We start from the raw sequence: 23114 nt of genomic DNA, 5'->3' as shown, positions 1-23114 counted from the left end.
TTATTTTATTTTTTTAATCTCTCTCTTGATCTTCCTGGTACTGCGTACCGCCTCTGAATCTTTTAGTGGTACGCAGTACCGGACCGTACCGGCTTACTTTCACCCCTGGGCAGAACTATCAGAGTGCCATATATTTTGTCTGCTGTTCAATGTGTTTTGGGAACTATAAAGATAGCGGCCTGAGAACATCTTCAGGCCACTCACTCACTGACTGTACTCCTGTTCGCAGGGCCGGCCCTAGGATTTTGGTGGCCCTAAACAAGATTCTTGTTTGTGGCCCTGCACTCTAAGCGCAAACACCAAATCACTGGTTAAAACTGAATACAGACATGTTTATGCCCTCTGAGGTTTGAGGCCATTTTCTCGACTTTTACATATTTTCTTAAATTTATCTTTTTAAGATACTTGCAGATGTAACAATACTCAAGTGTTTTATGTCTAAATATTAGAACCTCCGCTGTAAGCACACTGAGGCCAATTTGTCCTAGAACACTGTAGAAAGAAATAATTTAGGCCAAATGCTCGAAATTTGAGGTCTGCTTTTTGAAAAATTTCAAATCCCTTGTGAAAACACACCTTCAGTCATGAGAACTGTTTTGGTGCTTGAAAGAGGATACAGTAATCCCATATAAGTGTAGAAAACAAGTCTAAAATGAAATTTTGTAAGATTGCTTTTTGAGCACAAATGTTGTCATTCTGCCTCTTCTATTTTCACCAAATGTCTCAAATGTGAGATAAAAGAAGCTGAATATTGACTTCAAATTACATATAAAGCTCATAGCGTGCATGCAGACCTCAGAATGTTTAAATGACTTGATGAACCCCGGTACCTTTCTGATCATGTGGCCCCCCACCTAACAGCTGTGGCCCTAAACAACCGCATAGAGTGTTTGTGTGACTCCATTCATGAATGCCTTATTAAAACTCAACTCTGTTATCTGCTTTAAATACTTTATTGAAGGAACAACATTTTTTGCCACCACAGTAGCTTTAAAAAACAAAAAACAGAAACAAAACAAAACAAACTTAAGAACATCCTGCTGATTCATGAATCAGTCTCGTGATGAATCGTCTCAGCTCCTGGAAACAAAGAGCTCCAACTCCTCCAAGAGGAGAAGGATAAAAAAGCAAGTGTGTAAAATACATGTTTGCCGTGAGAGTCCTTTAAGAAGCAGCAGATTTTTGCACCAATTAGGTTAAAGAGTCATCATCATGTGTGTGTGTGTGTGTGTGTGTGTGTGTGTGTGTGTGTGTGTGTGTGTGTGCAAATCTGGAGGATTATTATGTCAGCAGTGACAAGTTGTGACTCTGTGCTGACAGAGAGAGATGGTATGTTCCCCTGTAAGAGTTGGCATTTGCTGGGAGCGTGAATGTTAATGATCCCTGTGAAGAATGCAGTTACATTACTTTGGGCCTGTTCACTGGTTGAAACCTGTTCACAGAATTGGGGGGTTGTAGGAGAGTGTGTGTGTGTGTGTGTGTGAGTGAGACTGTGGATCAAAGTGCTTATCTTGTAAACCCCTACTGTGTGAGATTGTGGGTGTCTGGAAAAGGTGGATGTTTATGGTGTGAGGTGTGTTGTTAATTGTTGAATCGTGTGACGCTGTTCTTTGTGTCTGGGAAAAAGCTCTTCAGTCTCCTAGGATGTCCCTTTTCACAGGTATAATGTAATGTTGTTACACTTGGTTCTTGAATGAATGAATGAATGAATGAATGAAGTCGGTGCTGTTGGTGGTTGCAGGCGACTTCTTGTCATTTCAACACTTCAGAGTCAAAAACCAAACTTTCAACCTCCCCCTCTCTCCACAGCAGCTCTCAAAAAATGACTAATGGCAATCATTTGAATTATTTTAGGAAAATATTGCATATTTCTTATTGTTTACATGAATTTGTAAGTCTTAAAATAGATTTAAATGTATGGTGATGATGAAAAAAAAACTATCTTTAGGAGAACATTCCTCCCAAATCTTCTCACAAAGCAATCAATCAATGATTAATGATCCATGTGTTTTCCTTTGACAGCTCAAACACAGGGAGGTAGGTGTGTGCACTTTGTACATTTCACACAGCGTCAGATATAATGTGGTTATTTAAAGTTAATAATCCAAATGTAAACAGCTGCTCCACCATAACTCAACACACATGACCAGAGCATTTTATTACTATGAAAGCTCTTTGATGCTCCAGTTGTTTATATGTGTCAGTGATGTTTTCAAAACAGTTTGAAAAATGACTTTAAAAAACTTTCTGATATTTTTCTTTTTACTCTTGGCGCTATAAATAAAACATTTGACGTCAACTGTGCATCTTGAATCTTAATCACCTGTGGCTTATAATAAAATCTCACTGCTTGAATCTTAATCACAGCATCTTTTACCATAATAAATTCTAAATACTAAATCAAACTGTATACCTCCCTGAAACAATAATCACATTTGTTGCTCTCTCCAATCACAATACTGTTCTTAATAATCCGAGATGTTAAACATCTAATTTACATTACAGATGTTAAATATAAGGTCTCAGTGATGCTCCTGATGAGAGCGGCTCCTCTGTACTACGTGGTGTCATAATATTGTTACTATTTTATTATAACAATAATAACTTTATTTATATAGCACTTTTAACTTTTAAACATGAGTTTACAAAATGCTTAACAAAACAACATATAAGAGACAAGTCACAAATGCCATAAAACCATAAAAGATAGACATTAGGCATTACAACAACACAGGCAATACCAGAACCCAACAACAAAGTGGACGACTCAATTTAAAATGCAAGATGCAGTTGATTAGATAAAATAAACAAAAAAGAGGGTCTACATGATAAAAATAGATAAAATGGGATACAATAAGATAAGAAAAGATAGGATGAAAGAGCTAAAACGGAAGAAGGTGTAAAGTAAAACTAAGGGCATCTCAGTAAGACTGTAAGATAGAATACACTAGTGATTTAAAAACATATTATAATATTGGAATTAACATAGGGAGAAGGAGTGGGATTTCATAATAAGCTTCAGCTTCCTCCCACTCCTTTTGAATATAAATAATTGTTTTAAGCGTCATTGTTGTTTTATTTTGCTTAGTTGTCTTGTATAACTGTTGTTTGTTTTTACTTCTGTTCTTCTTTTGTTCTGTGTTCAAAGAAACTTCCATTCATTCACTCACTCATGCGGTGAAGTGTTTCCCAGCTGAGCCCGTGCACCTGAGGAAACACTCACTAACCTCTCTGCTCCGTAATCAACATAGTAAAACAAAAACGGAGGGGTGGTGGTGGCCCCGCCCATGATCCAAACCTCGACCAATCACAGAGCTCAACACCGCGGCTCTCGTTCCAGATTAGAATGATTGACCTTGACCTCAGCCAATGGCGTGTCGTGTGGGGGGCGTGGCCAACTACAATAGTTCGGTTGCGCCGGACGTCTCTCATCAACTTTTAGCTACTAGACGAACCCTATTTTTTTGTAAAGCTAGTTAGCTTAGCAACGTTAAGTGTTACATTTAAATCTTATTTGTCGTCGTGTTGTGTGGTGTGTGTCTGCGCTCTGACATCCAGCCTGGGCTCGGCGATCGTTTTACAATCCAGCAAATTCCACAAGTGACGGAGGGAGAGAGGGGAGAGAGAGACTCCTCCATCTTCGTATGCGGCTGGCGGGGCTAACGGACAGCTAGCTGGGTTAGCTGCTAGGCTAACTACTTTCCCCTGGATCCCAGCAGCAAAGCGAAAGCGTGCGATAACCTGTCGGTCTGACGATATTTTCGTTGACTACAAAACACTCCCAGGTATGTTTTCTAATGCTGCTCTTTTGCTTTTCCCCGCTACGCATCACAGGGAGGAGCTGGTAGCTTTCACATGTCCGATCGTAGCTGTTGAATTTCAGCAGCGATCGGATGCAGTCGGTCAGTTAGCTGCTGCAGATAGCTGCTACCATGTTAGTTAGCATCCCAGCTCCTCGTATGAAAACACAGCGGATTCCCCCCTGCAAGCTAATGTGCTATGGAGGCTAACGTAAACCCAGGCACATTCCTAACCCACACACACCGATTTATGTGGCCAGTTAGCGGTGAACCGAGTAGATGTGCATGACTTGACAGGTATTTGCATACTGGATTTGCAGGAATGCAAAACCCCTGAGCTGATTTTCGGTTTGTTATTGTTGTTTGTTGTTACTTTGACCCCTGTAACTGCAGCATGCTGATGGTGGGAGGCAATGGACGGATGCACTAGAATGAGTGTGAAGGAGCTGTGTGAGACCGATGACTTGGCCACCGGCTTGGCGCTGGACCCTCTGCTGGGCTTCAGCACCCACAAAATGAACATCAGGTAAGATGTAAAGTCAAAAACAGCAGCATCCCACTCCTGCAGCGGGGTGAACGCCGAGGAGCAAAGGCACACACACAGTTCCTGCACTTGCGGTTTTTATTAGGCACGTTTACAGTTTAATTGATGACAGTCGAATTGATTAAACACTTCATTGGAAGAGATTAAATAAAAGCTGATATACAGCCAGTGCAGGCTCCACAGAGAGGGCAGTCTGTTGCAGGACTGTTGTATAAGACAGCATTAGTCCTAAGTAGGTGTACTTATTAAACTGCAGTGCCTGTTTACTGAATCATGTATGGGCCTGTTATGACACCCAGACGTGCCCTCAAGGTGTCACATGTACAGACTGGAGTTGAACATGTCACATCATAATGCAAATACTGGTAATATGTGTGAGTGTGTGTAATGAATCTGTTGTGTTTATTTCCCTATGTCTGTGCTATAGACCCGTTTCTGCACACTGCACACTACATTTACAATTAAAATGAGTCTGCAGGAAGTTATTGTGCTGTTTTATTATGTGTGTAATACCCACTGCCAGAGCAATTCACTTGTCAACAAGTTTGTTGTACTTTCGGTTTCCAGTGTACCATGGCCACCTGCAGGCGTGGTGTAAATTCACTTTCTCTTTAGGGAAACATAAAATTAATGACATAATCTTGGCATATTGGTCATAGTTTATTTGTTTATTTGAATGGGACAGTGCACATTAGATAGATAAGAACATGTAAATATGCCGGATTTCAGCAGGATGCTAGTTTCCGCCCGTAGTCACAATAAGATAAAAACAGTTCAAAACAATACAACATTACACATAATAAAAAAGGAAACAACACAACAGGCAAGTTTTGTTACAATATACATACAGGTAATTTACAAAGTGACTGTGGATAATGAAGAAGTCCACAGGTAGGGGGCCATAAGAGTTTCATTTTGGTTAATAAAGTGCATAAGTGCAGGGTTAAAGAAGCCGTTGTTGTTGAAAAACTGCACAAAAGCTTTAGTCTCTTAAAATAGTGTGTTTAGGTTTTGTTACACGTCTGTTTCTGCTCTTCTTTTGTCTGATTATCTGTTTCTCTCTCTCTCTCACTGTTTTTTCTCTCCAGTGCCCCACCAGAGATCCGGCGATATGGAAACCTCAAAGAGACGCTGTTGCGATTTCAGCGCACGCACGACTTCAACGCTACGTTCGAGGCGTTGACGGTGGGCGGGCCGGCTGGGGACTACTTCAGTGCTCTGGGAGGCCATCGACAGGAGCTGCTGAGACAACATGTAGGCTTATGTTTAAACTTAGAAATCAGTGCAAATAGAGAATAATCCCATGTAAAGACTAGGGATGGGCATTTCAAGCAAAAGTACTATTCGAATATTAATCGACTACACCGCTTCTGGTCACATCAGTACCGTTCAATGAAGTCCTTGTCACGTAATGAGTACTCATCTTAACGAGGAAGTCTTCTCTCCCGGCGTTAAACTACGTCAATATTTTCCGGTAGCTTCTCATCACAGTCCGCACCTTGCAGAGTTTCAGCTGCACCTCAGTTAAACTTGTTTTCATTTGACATTTGAGTTTCACACAGAACTTCCTGGTGGAGTCTTTCCATGTTTCTCCTTCTGTGACAGTAAAAAGGGAACATGTACATTTTTCAGACAAGATGATTGTCTCATAAACTATTCGATTTTGCGATTTTAACTGAGCGACTATTCGAAAATCATTGCCCATCCCTAGTAAAAAATCAAATAGCAAAATGTTGTATCATCATGACACTTCACAGAAAGTTTCCACAGTGGGAGCCCAATCTCAACCGTCTATGACATCTTGTCTTGCAGGTGTATCGGTACCTCAGTGCCTTCCTGTTGGACAGCGGCATCAAGATCGAGTCCTGTGACAGATACTCCTCAGAGACCAATGGAGCAAAGATAACCTCCACACGGCACTGGTAATCAGTCACATTGTGTTTGTCCACGCAGCGTGTGCACGCGTCATCAACTGCTGCTGCGGCTGCATTTCCTGGACTGCGTTTGTTTTGAGATTTAAATATGTGACAGCAAGACCACTGTTGTTGTTGTTGTTGTGCAGGTTTGCCGGAGAGCGGGTGGAGGTCCTGCTGGGCTGCATAGCAGAGCTGAGCCCCACTGACAGCGCAGTGCTGAGGACAGGAGTCAATGACTTCAGTGTGATGTATTCCACACGCAAACGCTGCGCCCAGCTCTGGCTCGGGCCTGCAGCTTTCATTAACCACGGTGAGTTTGTTCGCATTCATGACTCATTCTCTCCCAACACACACACACACACACACAAACACACACACTGGTACAGATACAGATGTTCAGATTCAAAGTGTTTATCGCTGATAGGAGAGCTCATGCATGAGTAAATTTCTAAAGCTGCAGCCTGAAATACAAATGTCAACAAACAGTACAGATAAACATTCACCAACTATCAAAACACACGACTACAACAAGTTGCTGTTGCTTAAAAATTGATTGACAGGTGTTTTATTACATGCACTCATTCAACACAACACAACAACTAAGTCCTGGTAAATGATTTTCTAATGCTGGATGATTCCTGTTATTACTGAAAGAAGCTTCATAATTCAGCTATTAGAGTCACTAAAGCTGTTTTTTAATGTGATATCAAACTTTTTAGTTGCATTTTCAAAACTTCTCTTGCATTTCCTCTGACACCAATTAGTGGTTAGACCTTTACACACAGTCCTCCTTTTCCCCAGGAGTCAGGTATTTCAAGGTCATCTCATGACACACTCCTGTTGTGTTTTGTTGTTTCTGCCTGGAAACTCCCATCATTTCCAAGGCCCTCAGTCTTTATTTTAATAAACAGCCAAACATGGATTCACATGATCTGTGTGTGTCTGAAGTCTGAAGTTATACGAGTTGACAGATTGTGTATAAAACACACACATCCACACATGCAATTTTAACATGACATTGAAGCCCACAGTCTGATTCCAGAGGTGCGTGCAGCTGCTCTCTGTGCAGGCAAACTGAGCTTTTGACTGTGGAATCAATGAAGTGTTGTTAAATCAATATGCATGACAAGATATATCCCAAAAAATGTAATATTTTGAAACATAAACATTGGCAGTTATGTTTGTGTGATGGCAGATATTGTAGCTGCATGGGGATTTTTTTTTTCTTTCTGGTTCCATCACATGTGGTTCACAGCTGGTTTAGCACCAGTTTCTGAACGCTAAACAAGTGTGTTGTTGTGGTTTTACACCAAAAATACAGATTTATCATAAACCCACAGGAATTGTGCGGTGATTTATGGGCAGTGGAAGATGTTTCTCTGTAGCTGTGACTGAATCTGAATCATAAATACAGTCACAGATCTCAGTGTGGAGCTGAGAGGAATCAGTTGATTCAACAGTTAATTCAATTAATAGAAAATTTTCCGATTTATGATCTGGTTATAATTTGATCGTTGCTGAATAATTTCACTATTCAAACAAAAATGTTCTGATTCCAGCTGGATTTTACATCTCATATTAAACAACACGTTATTTTTAGCTGTGCCAAACTGGGATGGATGCTTTTTTATTTTTTCCTATTATTGACATTTTTAATGATTAATCAATTAATGCTCTCTCTCTATACAAACATGTAACAGAAGTGGGTCATAGACATTATGGCATCAGGTAAACAGACTGCTCCCTCTCTTTACAGGCCCAACACATGAGCTAACTAGTTATTTGTGCAAAAGATCCAGTGAAGTTAGAGTTAATTCTTCTGACTAGATCTGTTCATAATGTTTGGGACTTAATCAGCTCAGACTCTTTGAGCCTCTGAGCTTTTGCAGAAGGAACCGAGTTCATCTGATCAAGAAAATGCTGAGTGCTTCATTCATTGCTGTGATTGGATTAATAATGTTGAATCTCTTATCTGTGTGTTTGTCTCTTTGTTTGTCCGCCTGGGTTGAAGACTGCAAACCAAACTGTAAGGTAATCAGCAAATTCTTCATTTATCACATGCACTAAATACTTCTGCGAATCTGAAATATATAACTGGTGTCTTACTCTGACAAACTCTTACATCTTATTTGCATCATCCCCATCTCCATCATGGTGAAATTTTATGAAAAATAGCACTTAGAAGCAGAGTTGCCCCCTCCCCTGTGATTCCCAGCTGCCGTGTTGATGTTTCCCAGTGGACCAACCAAACCTTTTGTCTTTGTCTTCTTTCCTTCTGCTTTTTTTTTTTTTTCCACCCGCCCAGTTCGTCCCCGGTGAGAAGAACATCGCCTGCGTTGAAGTGATTCGACCCATCTCACCTGGGGAGGAGATCACGTGTTACTATGGTGCCAGCTTTTTTGGCGAAGGCAATGAAATGTGTGAATGCTGCACCTGCGAGAGGTGTGTCCATCATCAGATCAGATCAGACACTCACTGTATCACAGCTCGGATTCTGCTCAGAGCTGAAGGTTTTCTTCATCAGATACGGAAAAACTGGAGAACCTCTTAACTTAAAATTTCTTTTTCTTTCCTCTTTCTTTTTTTTTTTTCATAAATGAATTGTTCTGCAGGAATGGAGAGGGCCACTTCAGACACAGAGGGAAGCTGCCTGAATGTGAAGAAACAAAGGACCCTGTTGGACAGAAGTACCGCTTGAGAGAGCGATATCTCCGTCATCACAGAGAGAAGTTCTCCACGAGGCCGATAATACCAGGGATACACTCAGGTATCTTTAAAGGTAACGGGTTCAGGATTTTTTTTTCTAAAATTGCCTTTTCTCAAATTGGCTGTTGATGATCATAAAAAGCTACAAGGAACTCAGATAACATTAATGAAATCTGTAAATTCTCTTGCTAATTGAAACAGAGGAGGTGAACTGCTGGTTTCCTCAAAGCTCTGTCAGCACAACAGAAGTGGCTCAAAACAAACTAACGGCATTATAAGACGTACAATGCAATTATATATCAGTGATGTCAAGAAACACACCCAGTAATTGTTCAGACATCAATTCAGTGGCTCTGAAATGCAGCATCAAATTGAAATATTAAAGGCCAGTCAATACAGCTTGTTGATCCTGAGTTGGTCTGCTCAGCTCTAGATTAGTGGAAACCTCAGAGGAATTTCAGTTTTCAAACAACAATACATCCAAATAAAGATGAAACCTCTTCTAAGAGGTTTTCACTGCCTGTTTTAATGCATCAAACAAAGTCATTTAACGCTGGTGAATGAAACCGTCTCACAGATCAAAGAATATTAACTCTGAAGTAGGAACTGTAAAACATTTTAACATTTTGACTTTGTTTTTGTTTCCAAAAACGTCACTCGGATGATTTAGTATGCACACAAATTATAGGACCGCTTTAATCATGTGTTAAGTTTAAGATATTTCTCTTTGCATGCGTCATATTTTTCATGTATTGAAATTGCAATGTGTCTAAACACACAAATGAGCAGTGCTGAGTCCAGTGGACATCCTTGCACTATGTTTCAGTTTGCAGTTAATGAACAACTAGGCCTCGGTCTTTGGAAACAGATGGGAGCGTATAATAGCTCTGTAATTACTGTGGATGTAATCATCCTGAGCCTGTTCAAATATATGTGCACGACGTAAACACACTCACAGGTACCATCGAAATGACACTGGAAATAAGTTTCCGTTTCTTTCATATGATCAAAAAGACACTGTATAATAACAAACATATTTATTGAGATTACGGACGATATTCAAACACTGTTTTCTTTTTGTTTGGTTATGATTAGCATTTGCTTATGTAACCAAAGCAAAACAAAACAAAACATTTACCATGTAGGATTTAAGATAATGAGATGAGACTTCTTTTTTGGAAACAGACATAAACAAGTGAGACTACATACACACACGCATGTATATACACACACTAGATCCAAACTCTTAATTAGGTTTGCTTCGATTTATTTAAAGTTATTTAAATAACTCCTTTCTTTACAGCAGGTACTGTAATTTTAATTAGACGTATTCATGTGTTTTGATGAGCTAACTTTGCACAACACAACAGGAGGGACGTTCCCTGCTGCTTGTGCAAACTTATATCTGGATAAAACACAGGTTTCAACCCAAATAATAAGCTGCTGTGGTAGAATCACACAGTTTGTAATGTGTCACAGTGCTGCTGTAATGTGTTTTCTCACAGTCGACATGCTTGCTTTCTCCATGGTTAAGAGAAAAAGCAGCTTGATGTATCTCACACTGTAGTCTTTGTGCAGCCTGAACACTGTGCACATTTGTTAATTTTTGTCCCACACCTTTCGCACCCTCACATGCTCTTTGTTAGCACCACAGGCCACTGTGTCGTCTGGATGGAAAATTATTTAAAGTAATTCAATGAAGTGGATACTTGAACGGTCACATCTCAGTTGCTGCTGTTGTTGTTGTCGCTGCCACATGATTTTCATGTGCTGCTTATGTTGGAAACATCAGATCATCAGCAGAGGAGATGCTTTTGTAAAGAGCCGCCTGAAGTTCAACTCCTTATTTTTCTTCCTCTTTTTGTTTTCTTTCATTCGCAGCCATCCCCTCAAGGAATTCCTTTACCCAGCAGATGAGGAGAAATGCCTTGAAGAACAGGAAACTGAGTCAAACAAAGAAGTGGAGACGAGAGAAGCACAGACTGTCAGGAAAGCACCCACTGAAATCCTCCACGCTCAAACAGCTGAGGGCGCTTGTGGCCCAGGTCACACAGAGAGACATCAGAGTCAGAGTACGGCGCCACTCGGTGGATTTCCTCCTGAGCTGCAAGGATCCGGGGAGCAAAGAAAGGGCCTTGCTGCATAAACTGGAGGAAGTGACGACTAAAGAGACCAGGCTGAGCAGGATGAATCCTCCAAGTAGCAGCAGTGAGGTCAACCTGAGGCCTTTCACACTAAATTCCTCCAGGTCGGCTCATCAGAAGAGCAAACCTGCGGCGAACGGCCCCGGAGTGAACGGGAAGGCCGTCAAAGTGGTGGACAAGCAGCCGGCCAACATGAGGACCTCGTCGAGAACAAGGAGAACGGGTAACGCCGCGCTCGCACATGAAACAGCGTCCACTAACACGGCCAACGCTACGACAGTTTGTCATCCCGTTAAAAAGGACAAAACCTGCAGTGCAATAAGAGAAGAAAAGACCAGAAAAGCAATCACGGGAAGTCAAAGCAACAAGTGCAGCGGCGGCACGAAGACAGCGGAAAATCCAACTGCTGAGCAAACGCCGCACAAAACCACCGGACCTCCCTCCCTGAGACAAGTTAGTGAGACTGTCGCAGGAGGTTCGGGGAAAGACGGGGACAATCCATTGATATCACTGAAGCAATACCTTAGAGTCAACCTCACGCGGTTGTCAGTGCGACAGAGTTTAGAGTTAGAGAAGGCGAGTGACGACAGGAAAACAAGAGTGGAGATGAAAGGAAGGGGCAGACAGAGCCAGGGTCCCAAACCAGCGCCTCAGACAGCGAAGAGAGGGTCCAGATCTCAGCCAAGGCCAGGGGGAGGATCAGAGAGCTGCACAGCAGAAGGTAACAGAGGGGTGAGGGAAATGTTTTTCAAGGCCACTGATAAAGTCAATTTGAGGAAAAGCCACACAGGCGAAACTGTAGGCGATTTATCTCACGGTGAGAAAAGGGAAAGCGACAAGGTTATTGAGATACAAACGGTGTCAGAAAAAGTGGCTTGTGTACAAACAGAGCAGCAGAACATTGTAAAAGGCAAAAGTGAAGAGGGGAAAGAAAAGAAAAATGCTGCAGCTATAGTTATTGAATGTAAAAGTAGCACGGCACCGGGAAAAGCAAAAGAGTTACAATGTAAAATGGTGTCCGGGGAGAAAACTGCAGAACAGAACAACACCCAGTGTGTTAGAGATGAAGTCAAGGGTGCATGTAAGGAGGAGGGAGTTGTTAAAGGAGCAGAACAAATGGTCACCAGTGTGAGTAAAAAGCCGGTAAGTAAGCCCAGTGAAGATATCATCATAAAGCAAGCAAAGGTTCTGCTATCTGATATTTTAAGAAAGGATAAACCCTTAATAGGTAAGAAATTGCAGGAGGATATTGTAGGAGGAGGCTTTTCTACCGCGGCCTCTAAAGGTATGTGCAGCGGCGAGGAGACAGCAGTACAGGCTGAACTAAATAGAGGTAGGTATCATCAGTCAGTGAAGAAAGGCATTATGAGGAGACGAAAGCTGAGGCCCAGAGCGGCGAAAGCAAAAGCAGATGATAAGCAAAGCACTAAGGGAAACTTAGGCAAAGAAGTTGCAGCTACAGTTAAGGCTGAAGTGAGCGAGGATAATTTGCAGCCTCAGTCAGCACAGAGGCATAACGACCCACCGGCCAACTGCCTCGGCCCACTACCTCAGAAGTCACTAGTTTCGACAAAAGCTACGAGTAAGGTGCATCCAAACACCAACACACAGGCACACACGCAATCCAACATACCTCTGAAGAAACGTACATTTCGTAGCTCTGTAGAAATTGACTCCAAACAAGGTGTGAACTCTGCCTCGGATCCAGTGTCTAAAGAAGTGGCAGAGTTAAGTTCATCTGCGGTGCTGAGGCAGGACATTAACGCATGTTCAGGTGAGAGTAGCAAACTAAAAAGAGATTTTAAACGCAGGGTCAGACAAACAGAACTACAGAAGTTAGCACCGAAAAGGATCTTCAAACAAAACTCCCTCAGCCGAGTGCTTCGGCCCAGAGCTAATGAAGGTCAGCGAGGTTCTTTATTGAGGAAAATGAGACGATGTAGAATAGACAGGCGAGGCGGCAGGAAAGCTCAGACTCTAGAGAGTGATGAGCTTACAAAAGACAAACAAGCGGAGGATCCTGCTGTAATCCAAGAACAGAGTGGTAATAATCCAACTCCAAACAAATCTGAAAAGAAAGAAGAGGTGGAAACATTAGGACAACAAAATGATTTGGAGGAGACAAAGCCAGACCTTAATTTTAAGATCCGTTTCAAAAGGAAGAGAGGGAGAGTATGGGAGATGCAGAGTACTGGACTTGGAAATATGGCGTTAAAATCAGAAACAGGAGACAGTGTGTGCGACCCTTTTAAAGCCATCATGGATTCTGTGTCGATTTTAAACATGGAGATGGAGGCTGCTCAGGCTCATGTGCAGGCTAGTAAGAAGTCAAAGAGCAGATTACATCGTTTGAAAAAAAGAGGCGAGAGGCGGTGTGGAAGGCAAGGTTCAAATCTGCCGTCACAAACAAAACTAGACGAAGACCAAGAGTGTAAAAATGTAAAAGACACAAGTGAAACAAAGGAATCCAATAGTGAAGAAGTAGAAGTTAAAGAGAAGCCTGATGGAAAGCCTGTGGTTGAAGTCAAGCCGCCGCTCCCCGAAAAAATGGAGTGTCAGAAAAATGACAGGGAGCCTTCGTCAGCTGTAGGGCAAGAGACGAAAATTGAAGATCGTTTTGTAAATAATTGTTGCCTGTTTGGAAACGCTTCGCAACGGAAACAGGAGGTGGAATTGGATTCAAATGGTTTTCCCTTACCAGTAATTAAACTTCGCAGGAAGGCACAGGATTTTTGGGAGGTGGACAGCAAAGAGGACCTCATACAGACCGAGTTGAAACTAGAGCCCATAGTTAAGAAAGAGATGAAGGGTCCCACTTTAGAGAAACAAAAGAAAGATTGTGTGGAGTTAAACAAGTTAAAAGAAGAGTGCCCGTCCTCCCAGAAACCGAACAGCAACCCGGCTCTTCTGAAAGCAGAGCCGCCGCCATTTTCCTTGTCTCTGTCTCCACTGTCTCTGTCTTCCCCTCTTAATGACAATAAAACTGAAATTATATCCTCGGCTGCTGAGAGAATCACAGAAAGGCCAGAGATGAACAGCGGAGGAAGGAAACAGAGGCACAAAATGGAGAGATTACGAAAGTGTGGGCTCGTGGAAACACCCACCACTTGTCTTAGTCACACACTCCAACAAATTGACAACAGTCTCTCCAGGCTCTCTGAAGGCTTGTGTTCATCACAGACTTTAGAAAAGCCAACAACCAGTTCCAGTGCTTCTAATTCTGTCATCCAGCCCCCATCCCAGTTTCCTCCATTCACAACCACAGACAACATGCTTTCCGGGGAGCCCAACTTCACAAACTGCTGTGACGATCTTCTGGACTTCCAGTGTCTCAACTTCGAGGGGTATTATCAGCCACAGAACATACTTCCATCCTCTCCATCAGATCTGTGCTCTCTGGATCCCCCCACAGATCCTTTCAGCAGTCCCCTCTCTCACAGCCCGGCTGATACGTGGACCACAGAGACGCCGTACCTTGGCCCTCCCAGTCCAGGAAATAACTTTACCAGTGAGGATCTGCAGTTTTTTCCAGGTCTGATCTCTTCCAAAAGTGACTCTGTTCCGCTGGAATGTGAAGCGAAGGATACCTCCAAAGACAGAAACCCACCCAACACCAGTTACAGCTTCTCAGCTCACAGCAACTCTGACTTTACAGCTAAAGATCGAAGCATGAATAAAAATCCAGGAGTGAGAGTTTCCAGAGAAGACTTCAGAACTCAGTCTGGGTCTGTAGTCGGAAAACCTCGTCTGTTTAGCACATCGTCATCTTCTGTTACAGCTCAAAGTTCAATCCCTTTAACCCAGCCCTCCATCACCATCAAGCCGAGCACCAGCCAGATGAAAGCCCAGCCATCAAACATCAAAAACCAGGTTCCCTTCCACCGTATGGCCATTCCTCCTAAATCCCAGCCCTTTCCCAGTAGTAGTCAGCCAAACGCAGGAAGAGGACTGCCCCAGAGCGGCTTGGCAAAGTCCGTCCCCTCATCTCAGATGCCCAACAAGTTCATTTCCCCGCAGCTCTTCACTGTGAAAAATCCCAATCCTCCAGACAATCCATTCAACTTCCACGAGAAAACGTCCACGGTCATTCACAGAGTGATGAAGTTTCAGGGGGGAAACCAGACGCAGAACTTGTACAGTGCACCTTGTAAAAGCACCATGGCTGCTGACGTCCCGACCATCACGTCAAGAACACTCGGTACAAAACCTGGTGCTACTGAGAAGATACAGCAGAGTCTGAAACACAACATGGACGATCATATAAAAGGCAACATGTCTGTTCAAGGGTTTGGAAAAGATGTCAACCACCACCATGGTTCATCCAACAACCCCAACCGGTCCAGCCCTCATTTCAACAAACCCAACTTCCCCCAGACTTTCAGTAAAAACAAGATGTCATCTGATAAACATGAAAGTGGAGAAAACATGACGTATAAAAACTTCTCTGCGATGCCAAGACCCTTCTTCTTTCCTTCTAAAATGCCCGATGGTTATCCATCACCAGAAGACAGGAGTATGAAACACGATAAGTCCGCTCCATCCACCTCAGACAAACACCAGCCATGTTACACTCAACAAGACCCTTTCGACTTCAGCTTTGGCTCGTCTCTTTCGCCCATATCTCAGCACAACAGTCCCCAAGTGGCCCACAGCACGCCTCCTGGTACGCCAGCACCAGCAAACAAGAGCCAGTCCTCCTCGGCCTCCTTCACCTACGGCTGTCAAGGTCCTCCTTATGTACTAAACTTCACCGGAGATCATTCATTAACCCTGGGTCTCAGGGACGGGGCCGAAGGTTACCCAGGACTCAGCTCGGCAAACTACACCTACCATTGCTTGATGGAGCCTTCGGGCACACAAGGGCGGCTGGTGCTCGAGCCCTGTGGGCCCCAGCATCCAAACCAAGCCTCTTTTTCCTTGGGTGGGTTTTCAGGGCTGAGGGGTCAGGACGAACACTGCAGAAAGGACATGCAGCAACAGTGCCAGCCTGGGGAACACCCAGGCACAGCGCACTATGGACCTGTTCCAACATCTCACTCCATGGGTGCTACAAAACCCAAGAGGGTGAGGCTAGTGGTGACAGACGGCACAGTAGACTTGGATCTCCAGTACTCGGACTGATTATGTACCTGCCGGAGTCACTGCATACACTAAGACGCTGTTTTGCTCAAAGGGGATTATACAGTATCTGCCACAAAATGTTTTTGTAATCATGGTAATTCACAGTGTACCAGTTATTAAAGCCCACTGACTGATTGACATTTTTCTAAATCATCACTTTAATGGACTGTTAGTGTATGAATTTGAATAACTTGTACAGGGTTTTATGTAAAGTGGGCGTATCAGTGTATTTTTAGCTTCTCTATGAGTTTTTAAATAATTCTAGATATCGCCACTGCAAATTTTCTGGGAAAACCAAATTTAAGAAAACAAAGCATTAATAAATAAATATATTTGTGACCAGGAGTTTGAACCTAGAGGCCCTGTAAACAATGAAAGCCCTCTTACTGTACTGTAACAAAGCTGTAGGACTTTTTTTCTATACCATGTTTGGCAGTAGAGGCAGGAGCACCATCATTGGTTGCCGGTACTTGTATCAGTGGGTTTTCAAAAGGCAGCTTTGTGCCTCAGTCTTTGATATGTTCTTGTGACTTTTTGAAGCACCTGTTGAAACAGTCTACCCTCGTTTTTTATACTCACAGTAAGCTCTTTTCTCACTTTGTGTTTGTGTGTGTGTGTGTGCAGGTGCGTGTAACCCTCTGCGAGTGTGTGCATGCATTTGGCAGGCAGGTCTTGAGGGATCAAAGTAAGGTGTGTTGTCGTACCTGAATTTTAACTGATGCTCTGTGAGGGGTTTAAGTGCATATGAAAGGCTTGTGCATGAACAGTGTACAGTAGAAAGATTTTGTGACCTAAAACAATATATATTATTCTAGGACAATTCTTCTAGGTGAAGATATGTGTTGAGTACCCATGTGGATGAATGAGCGGGAGAAACTGCAATATAGTTTTTGTTTTGTTTTTTAGGCCAGTTGGTCTAAATATTGGGTTTGGGGATAGTACTACATTGGACCTGTTTTCAGCAGGGATGAATTCAAAGTGTAAGAAAAACATTCAGATATTAGCATGTTACATCAGAAAAAGTGACAATCGTTCCACAGATTAACTCACTTTTATCATTTATTTGGTCAGTTTTATTTCCCCGAGCAGTGAACAGAAGGAGAAGTTGTGCATCACCTTAAATAGTTGCTTACGACGGAGCTACACATTCATACTATAGGTGTTTATATTGTAACCAGAGTTATTTGCTGTCTGTTGCCAGGTGAGCATTCCCCTCATGCTATGATGTTTTGTTCATTGAACCTGTTTGATATCTTTGGGCAGGAGTGTTCAGTGTGACTGCACAGCCTTACATTACTACCATGAAACTGTACTGTCTTGATATGGAAAGGCCAATTATTTATTTTAATATCCTCATTCTTGAAATGGTGCTTTAAATGTAATTTATATTTCACATTGATTGTTTAAACAGTTAAATGTTTTTTATTGTTATTTAATGGGACAAAATACTGAATTGAATATTTACAACAAGTATTTAATTTCAAAGCCTTTGGCATCTTATCCAGTTTCTTCTCAGTTGTTACAGGTTAAATGTTTTGTCTTATTTTCTAATTGGCAGTTAGTCTTACTGAAAGTCTGCTGTAGAAATGTACAAATGTAGCCTATATCATTAAAGTCACCTAATTCCTTTTTTATTTCCTCTCTTTGACTCTTTATTTACAAAAGATTCAATTCTCAAATGTGCCTTAAATTACACTACTCACAAAAAGTTAGGGATGTTGGCTTTTGGATTACATTTCAGAATGCACCTAACATGCACTATAACCTTTACAGGTTAACTTAATTTAACCTTCTCTAAACTTTTGAATGCACATGTCCAATTGTTCAATGTTTCATTTCTTATTAAATAACATGCTGTTCTCTAACAAGGTGATTAACCACAAAAATCACAAGCATCTGATTTAGTGGTTCAACCAGTTTGCATACAGTCAGAGTGCGAATTATACAATGACAATTGGGGGGGTCAACATTTTACACAGCGCGCAGTACAGCGCAGACGCGTGCTTGAGTTAACAGAAGTCTTACAGTATCTTGCTTGTTCAATGAAATGTCTACAGTCTGTAGATGATGATAAACCAAATTTTACACAATTTTACAGTTCATGCGGCACATAATGTACCACACAAACAATTTTTGTAGTCACCAACAAAATATTCTAGATCTAAACTGCCGAAATTCAGACCCACGCACACACACCCTAGCAAAGACAATTAAATGGTTTAGTCCACTAGGGGTGTCTGAAATTTTACTACAAGCATCTTCCTGGCATGACTATGGAAATACTGTATATTGTAGTATTTATGATTACTAATAAGAAAGATACATGTTTCAACCCCCCCTATCTGTTATTTGTACCTCTTTTAGGGGGGTTGAAGTCGTAATTAGGCGGGTCAAACCCCCCCAAACCCCCCTGTAATTCGCACTATGCATACAGTCCTCCTCTCTCCTCTCCACAGTGATCAATTTGATCAAAGTGTTGTCTTGTCTTGGTCTCATGATGTCAAAATTTTAACAAGTTATTGAGATATTTATATTTTTGTTGTGCTCTATAGCCTAGCCACCACTGTTGTTAGCTTTTGTTTGAGATAAAGAAATTACCATTGCATCCTTCTACTTAAAAGGCATGCTTTCATGATAGATATCACTGTAGCATGAACTTTTTATAGGGATATTCTTGTCAAATATCCCTAACTTTTTGTGAGTAGTGTAGCTACATTTAAAAGAAATTATGGTATTGCATTAAAAAAAAAGTATAAAATGTAAAGATATAGGCTAGTGATGTGATGGAGTACTAAGTAGGTCATGGTACCTGCAGTTGGTGTTCTCCAGGTGTTAATACGCAGGTACCGGGGCCGCCTACAGGTGAGAGGATAGAGTGAAGGTGGACAGCATCCAGGTCAAAGTGACTTTCCAGAACTTTCTCCACTGAAGAAACGATGGTAGACGGTAACGTTTAAAAGTCCCGCCCACCTGGCCGCGCCGCCATGATTGTTCCCAACAGACTTCTCTCTGTAAGTAGCTTGATGACAATGCTATGTTAAATGTTTGTTTTAGTTACTATCCAGCCACAGTGAGCATGCTAACAAGAGCTTAGCTGCTAAACAATATTGTAATTCTTTTTTCTTTTTCTGAAAATGTTGCTACCGCTTAATGGCTAACGGCTAGCACTAATTTGGCGCTAATAATGGCTGTAGTAGTTGGGTAATGGTTGTTGTTATGGTGATGGCTCTTCTAGGGAGGCTACAGATGTACAGAAGTTTATTCAGCTGGAGGTAAGAGGACCTACTGACAGTGGACATGAAAGGGAGAGGAGGGTGGAGGATGGATTTTGCAGAAGTAGCATTTGTTTTGGTCTGACAGTCTTGTTTTGGAAGGGAATGAAAAATCCACCTGTAACACTTTTAAGTATATTAGCCTACAGTCAAATTTTCTTTAAATAAACACCACAGCACATCCTCACAACTGAGAATTTACAACCTGAAAATTAAGCAACTCCCCAAATACTTGCAAATTATGGAAATTTGACCTATATGGACTGATTGATTAATCAACTAGCCTAATTGTTTCAACTGTTCTACATATTCAGATTTTTCTAATCAAGATTCTCTGACTCTTTAACATGTTGTTGCTCTCCAGCTTTTAAAAAAATTAAACATTAAATTGTCTCAAGTAGTTCCTCCGTATATTATTCTCTCAAAATATTAATTAACAATAAGTACATTTACTTAATATATCCATTTTGTGTCCTCGCACTACAGTTAATTGTCAGCTTTGGTTACTTTGCAGATTATTAAAGCAGAAGTAAGTGATATTTTTGTGTTAATCTAAGTCTTAAATAGTTGTATCTTCCGACAGCAATCACTTCTATAGAGTGTTTGGTCTGAAACACGGGTCTGTCAGTCACTCTGCTCTGCTCTGAGCCCAGGAGAAAACTTTCCTTGTATCCTACAAGTTTTATCCAATGAGGAGAGAGAACGGCATAAAGGGGCAGTCCTCTCTGTGTGTGCAGCCAAGGGATGCACCTGAATGTGGCGACGTAGGGACGAGGACTGTTATGGTGCGTTCAAGGCAACTCGTAACTGGTGTTTTGTTCACGGGTCAGAAGTTACGAGTGGCCGTTATAGTGACTTTCACAGGTAAAACAGGTCGGAGAAACACGAGTGGGTTGCCTGGAACGCTACAAAGTCGTAAGTCGTGACTTGAAGCTGTAATTTACGGTTTCAAAAGCCTGCCTGGAACGCAGCATTAGCCCAAACGACCGGATCGCTTACTTCTGCTTTAATTCAAAGGATAATCATATAATAAATTCTAATGTAATGTAGATTAAGATACCCAATGGGATATGATTGATAAACCCCAACTATACACCAGCTCCACCAAAAAAACCAACAACTTTATTTTTTATGAATCATCTGTTCCACTTATGGATCAGTTCAGTTGTATCAACACCTCTACTTTTAATGTAAAAAAAATAAATAAATAAGAAAGATAAAAGATTATCAGATGATATGTTTACGTTTCAACTATTTTTCTGTGATATGTCGACCACAGTGTAGAGGAATCACAAGAATTAATTGTCTTGCTTCAATCAAACTGTCAGAGGAGCCTGAGTCAAGGGATAAAGTTGTTTTCCGTCAGCTGTTCCAGAGTTATTTCCTCTCTGTGCTTCACTTGTGCTTTATTTTCAGTCTCCTCCTGCTTTGACATATTAATCTGGTTAATTTCAAAGCTTGGGGCAAAACGTTGATCCTCCTGCTTTGGTGCTCAGCTCTTACCTCCTTCCTCTGTACCTGTGCTTTCATCCTACCCAACCAGTATTTCTGTTATTCTTCCCCCTTTCCCCTCACTCCCCTCCCTTCTTCAAGTGTATGACCCACTTCTACTTTTTTTCTTTCTAGCTCTCAGTAGCAGCCGAGCAGTTAATTCTGAAGCCAACTATAACAGTTTTCTCATAATGAGGACGGAAAGAAAAGGAGAGACGGCAGCCAGGGAGTGCGGGTGTTGAAGATGGTACAGTTACAGGGCTAGATAAAGCGGGGTGGGTGGAGTGGGGTTAAATATTAATATTAAAATCAGAGTACACAAAGGTATTCTAGTCATAGATTTATGCACCCATTAATTCAACAGTGATTCTACTTTACAGCTAATTATAAAAAACGGGTCTCATTTTTTATACTGTTCTGGTGTTTTAGATGAAAGTTTGATATCCATAAGGAGATATAATTATGGTTTCAAGTACCAAGAATCGTCTCAGTGTAGGTTTAAATCTCTAAATGCAAATGGTCAGTCAGTTTGAAAGAAAGTTTGATCTATTATCTCAGAAAAAAGTCACTTTTATCCACTGGTCTTTAGTGTCCTTAGAAGGCAGTCCAATGATACTTTGTGTTCCTGACATCCAGGGATTTTGCAGTGTTTCCTCAACCAGCCAGCTCAGGAACAGGGTGAATGCAGTGTTGTAGTGGTTTTGTTTAAGTGTGGCAATATAAAAATGGTAGAAGTATTGGTCCTGTAGAAAAGAGTTCCCTTAACTATTATCTTATTATATAGTATTTGTCATAATTAGATTGTCAACACCGATTTAAGAAGCCTTTTACTGTTCAAGCTGCTCAAGTTTAGCCGGTATATCAGTTCTTAGCTTTACTTTATGTTTAATAGTCTAATCCAGTGGCTCCTACCTGGGTGTTTGGGCCCCTCCCAAAAAAATCACAAGATAAATCTGAGGGCTCACAAGATGATTGATGGGGGTGAAAGTAAGAAGAAAATGTCCTTTTTCTTTCATTTGAATTCAGGACTTTTTCCGATATTGGCTATTTTGTAAAATGTTGCAGTTTTAACTTTTTGTGGGACAAAACTATTTAAACAAAATTGCGGGCAAGTATCCTTGGAAAATCTCCATAGAAGCCAAAAATGTTGGAAACCACTGATTTAATATTGATGTATTTCATAATCTTCTCATGTGTTTTTTTGTCTCGTTTAATCTTAACAAGCAGTCGCTATGAATGTCATATGACCTTAGTGGACTAAACACTTCAGTGTGTAAATGGAAGTATCTTAAATTGTCCCTAAGTACACTCTGTGTTAAACGCAGCCTCCTTGTGTTTTACAGAAATACATGCCACATTTAATACTTCTCCAACCATTTTAATGCTAAAAATGTTTCTACGATTTAATTATTCATGGAGACGTCACCAGCCAACCGGCTCTCGGCCTTCCGCTCGTGTACACCATAACTCCATTAAACCCAAACTACACGCGTGTTATGTAGCCACACAACACGACTCCATGTTCCCCATGTTCAGAAGGACTCTGGGGATTATAATCTGACATGGGATATGACTGGTATTGCACAACAGCAGCAGCAGCCTTGTGAAATGGCTGACTGTGTTGGATTTTGTTGAGTCTAGAGAAAGCCTGAACCACCATCACTACTTGTGCTGAAACAGTCGATTTGGTGAAGCTGCAAAGTGTTTATAGCGCTGCGAAAACAAGCCTGGGATGGGAGCAGAGAGGGAGAAGACATTTAGAAGGGCAGGGAGGGGGCTTTAGAAAGGTGTACTGCCATTGCACATTATTTCCCAGGTGACAGCTGGCAGAGGCTTTAAATGACTTGCTACTGGCTGAGATGTCAGTGCATTAGTGTAAATTATGACTATAACAAAACCCTGTGTGTCTAACAGAGGGCGCTGAACAAATATGTCAGCTGCACAAGCAGGGATATTGCTCTTATCATTATTATAGCTATCTTTCTTTATTAAGTCTGACTGTCTGCTATTATGGCGACTCCCTCATCTCCTTGTACAAGCTGCAGTTGTGTGTGTGTTGTTATAATGAAGCAGAGCATCTCCTTTTAGTTCACTGCTACTGTTTCCCTAACTCGCATCCA

The 23114-nt window shown here is 41.6% G+C and overlaps 1 protein-coding gene across 2 annotated transcripts; it reads left to right on the top strand.

Moving 5' to 3' along the window:
• Window positions 1-3387: 3387 nt before the first annotated feature.
• kmt5c (lysine methyltransferase 5C) lies at window positions 3388-17865 on the top strand. Of its 2 annotated transcripts, none has more exons than XM_085783590.1 (9): window positions 3388-3785; window positions 4194-4326; window positions 5433-5598; window positions 6157-6266; window positions 6407-6570; window positions 8272-8291; window positions 8566-8702; window positions 8873-9027; window positions 10848-17865. In XM_085783590.1, the coding sequence occupies exons 2-9, from the start codon at window positions 4214-4216 to the stop codon at window positions 16229-16231; spliced, it is 6249 nt and encodes a 2082-aa protein (XP_085639716.1). In that variant the 5' UTR covers window positions 3388-3785; window positions 4194-4213; the 3' UTR covers window positions 16232-17865. The 2 variants fall into 2 exon arrangements, with proteins under 2 accessions (XP_085639716.1, XP_085639715.1); XM_085783589.1 differs by having other exon boundaries at window positions 8873-9039.
• Window positions 17866-23114: the final 5249 nt, after the last annotated feature.

Source organism: Trachurus japonicus, chromosome 8 (assembly GCF_045865225.1).
Source record: "Trachurus japonicus isolate A0001 chromosome 8, Traja_1.0".
In the NCBI taxonomy this organism is placed as follows: Eukaryota; Metazoa; Chordata; class Actinopteri; order Carangiformes; family Carangidae; genus Trachurus; species Trachurus japonicus.
Note: the sequence above shows the minus strand (reverse complement) of the source record. Positions and strands in the feature narration are given on the sequence as shown.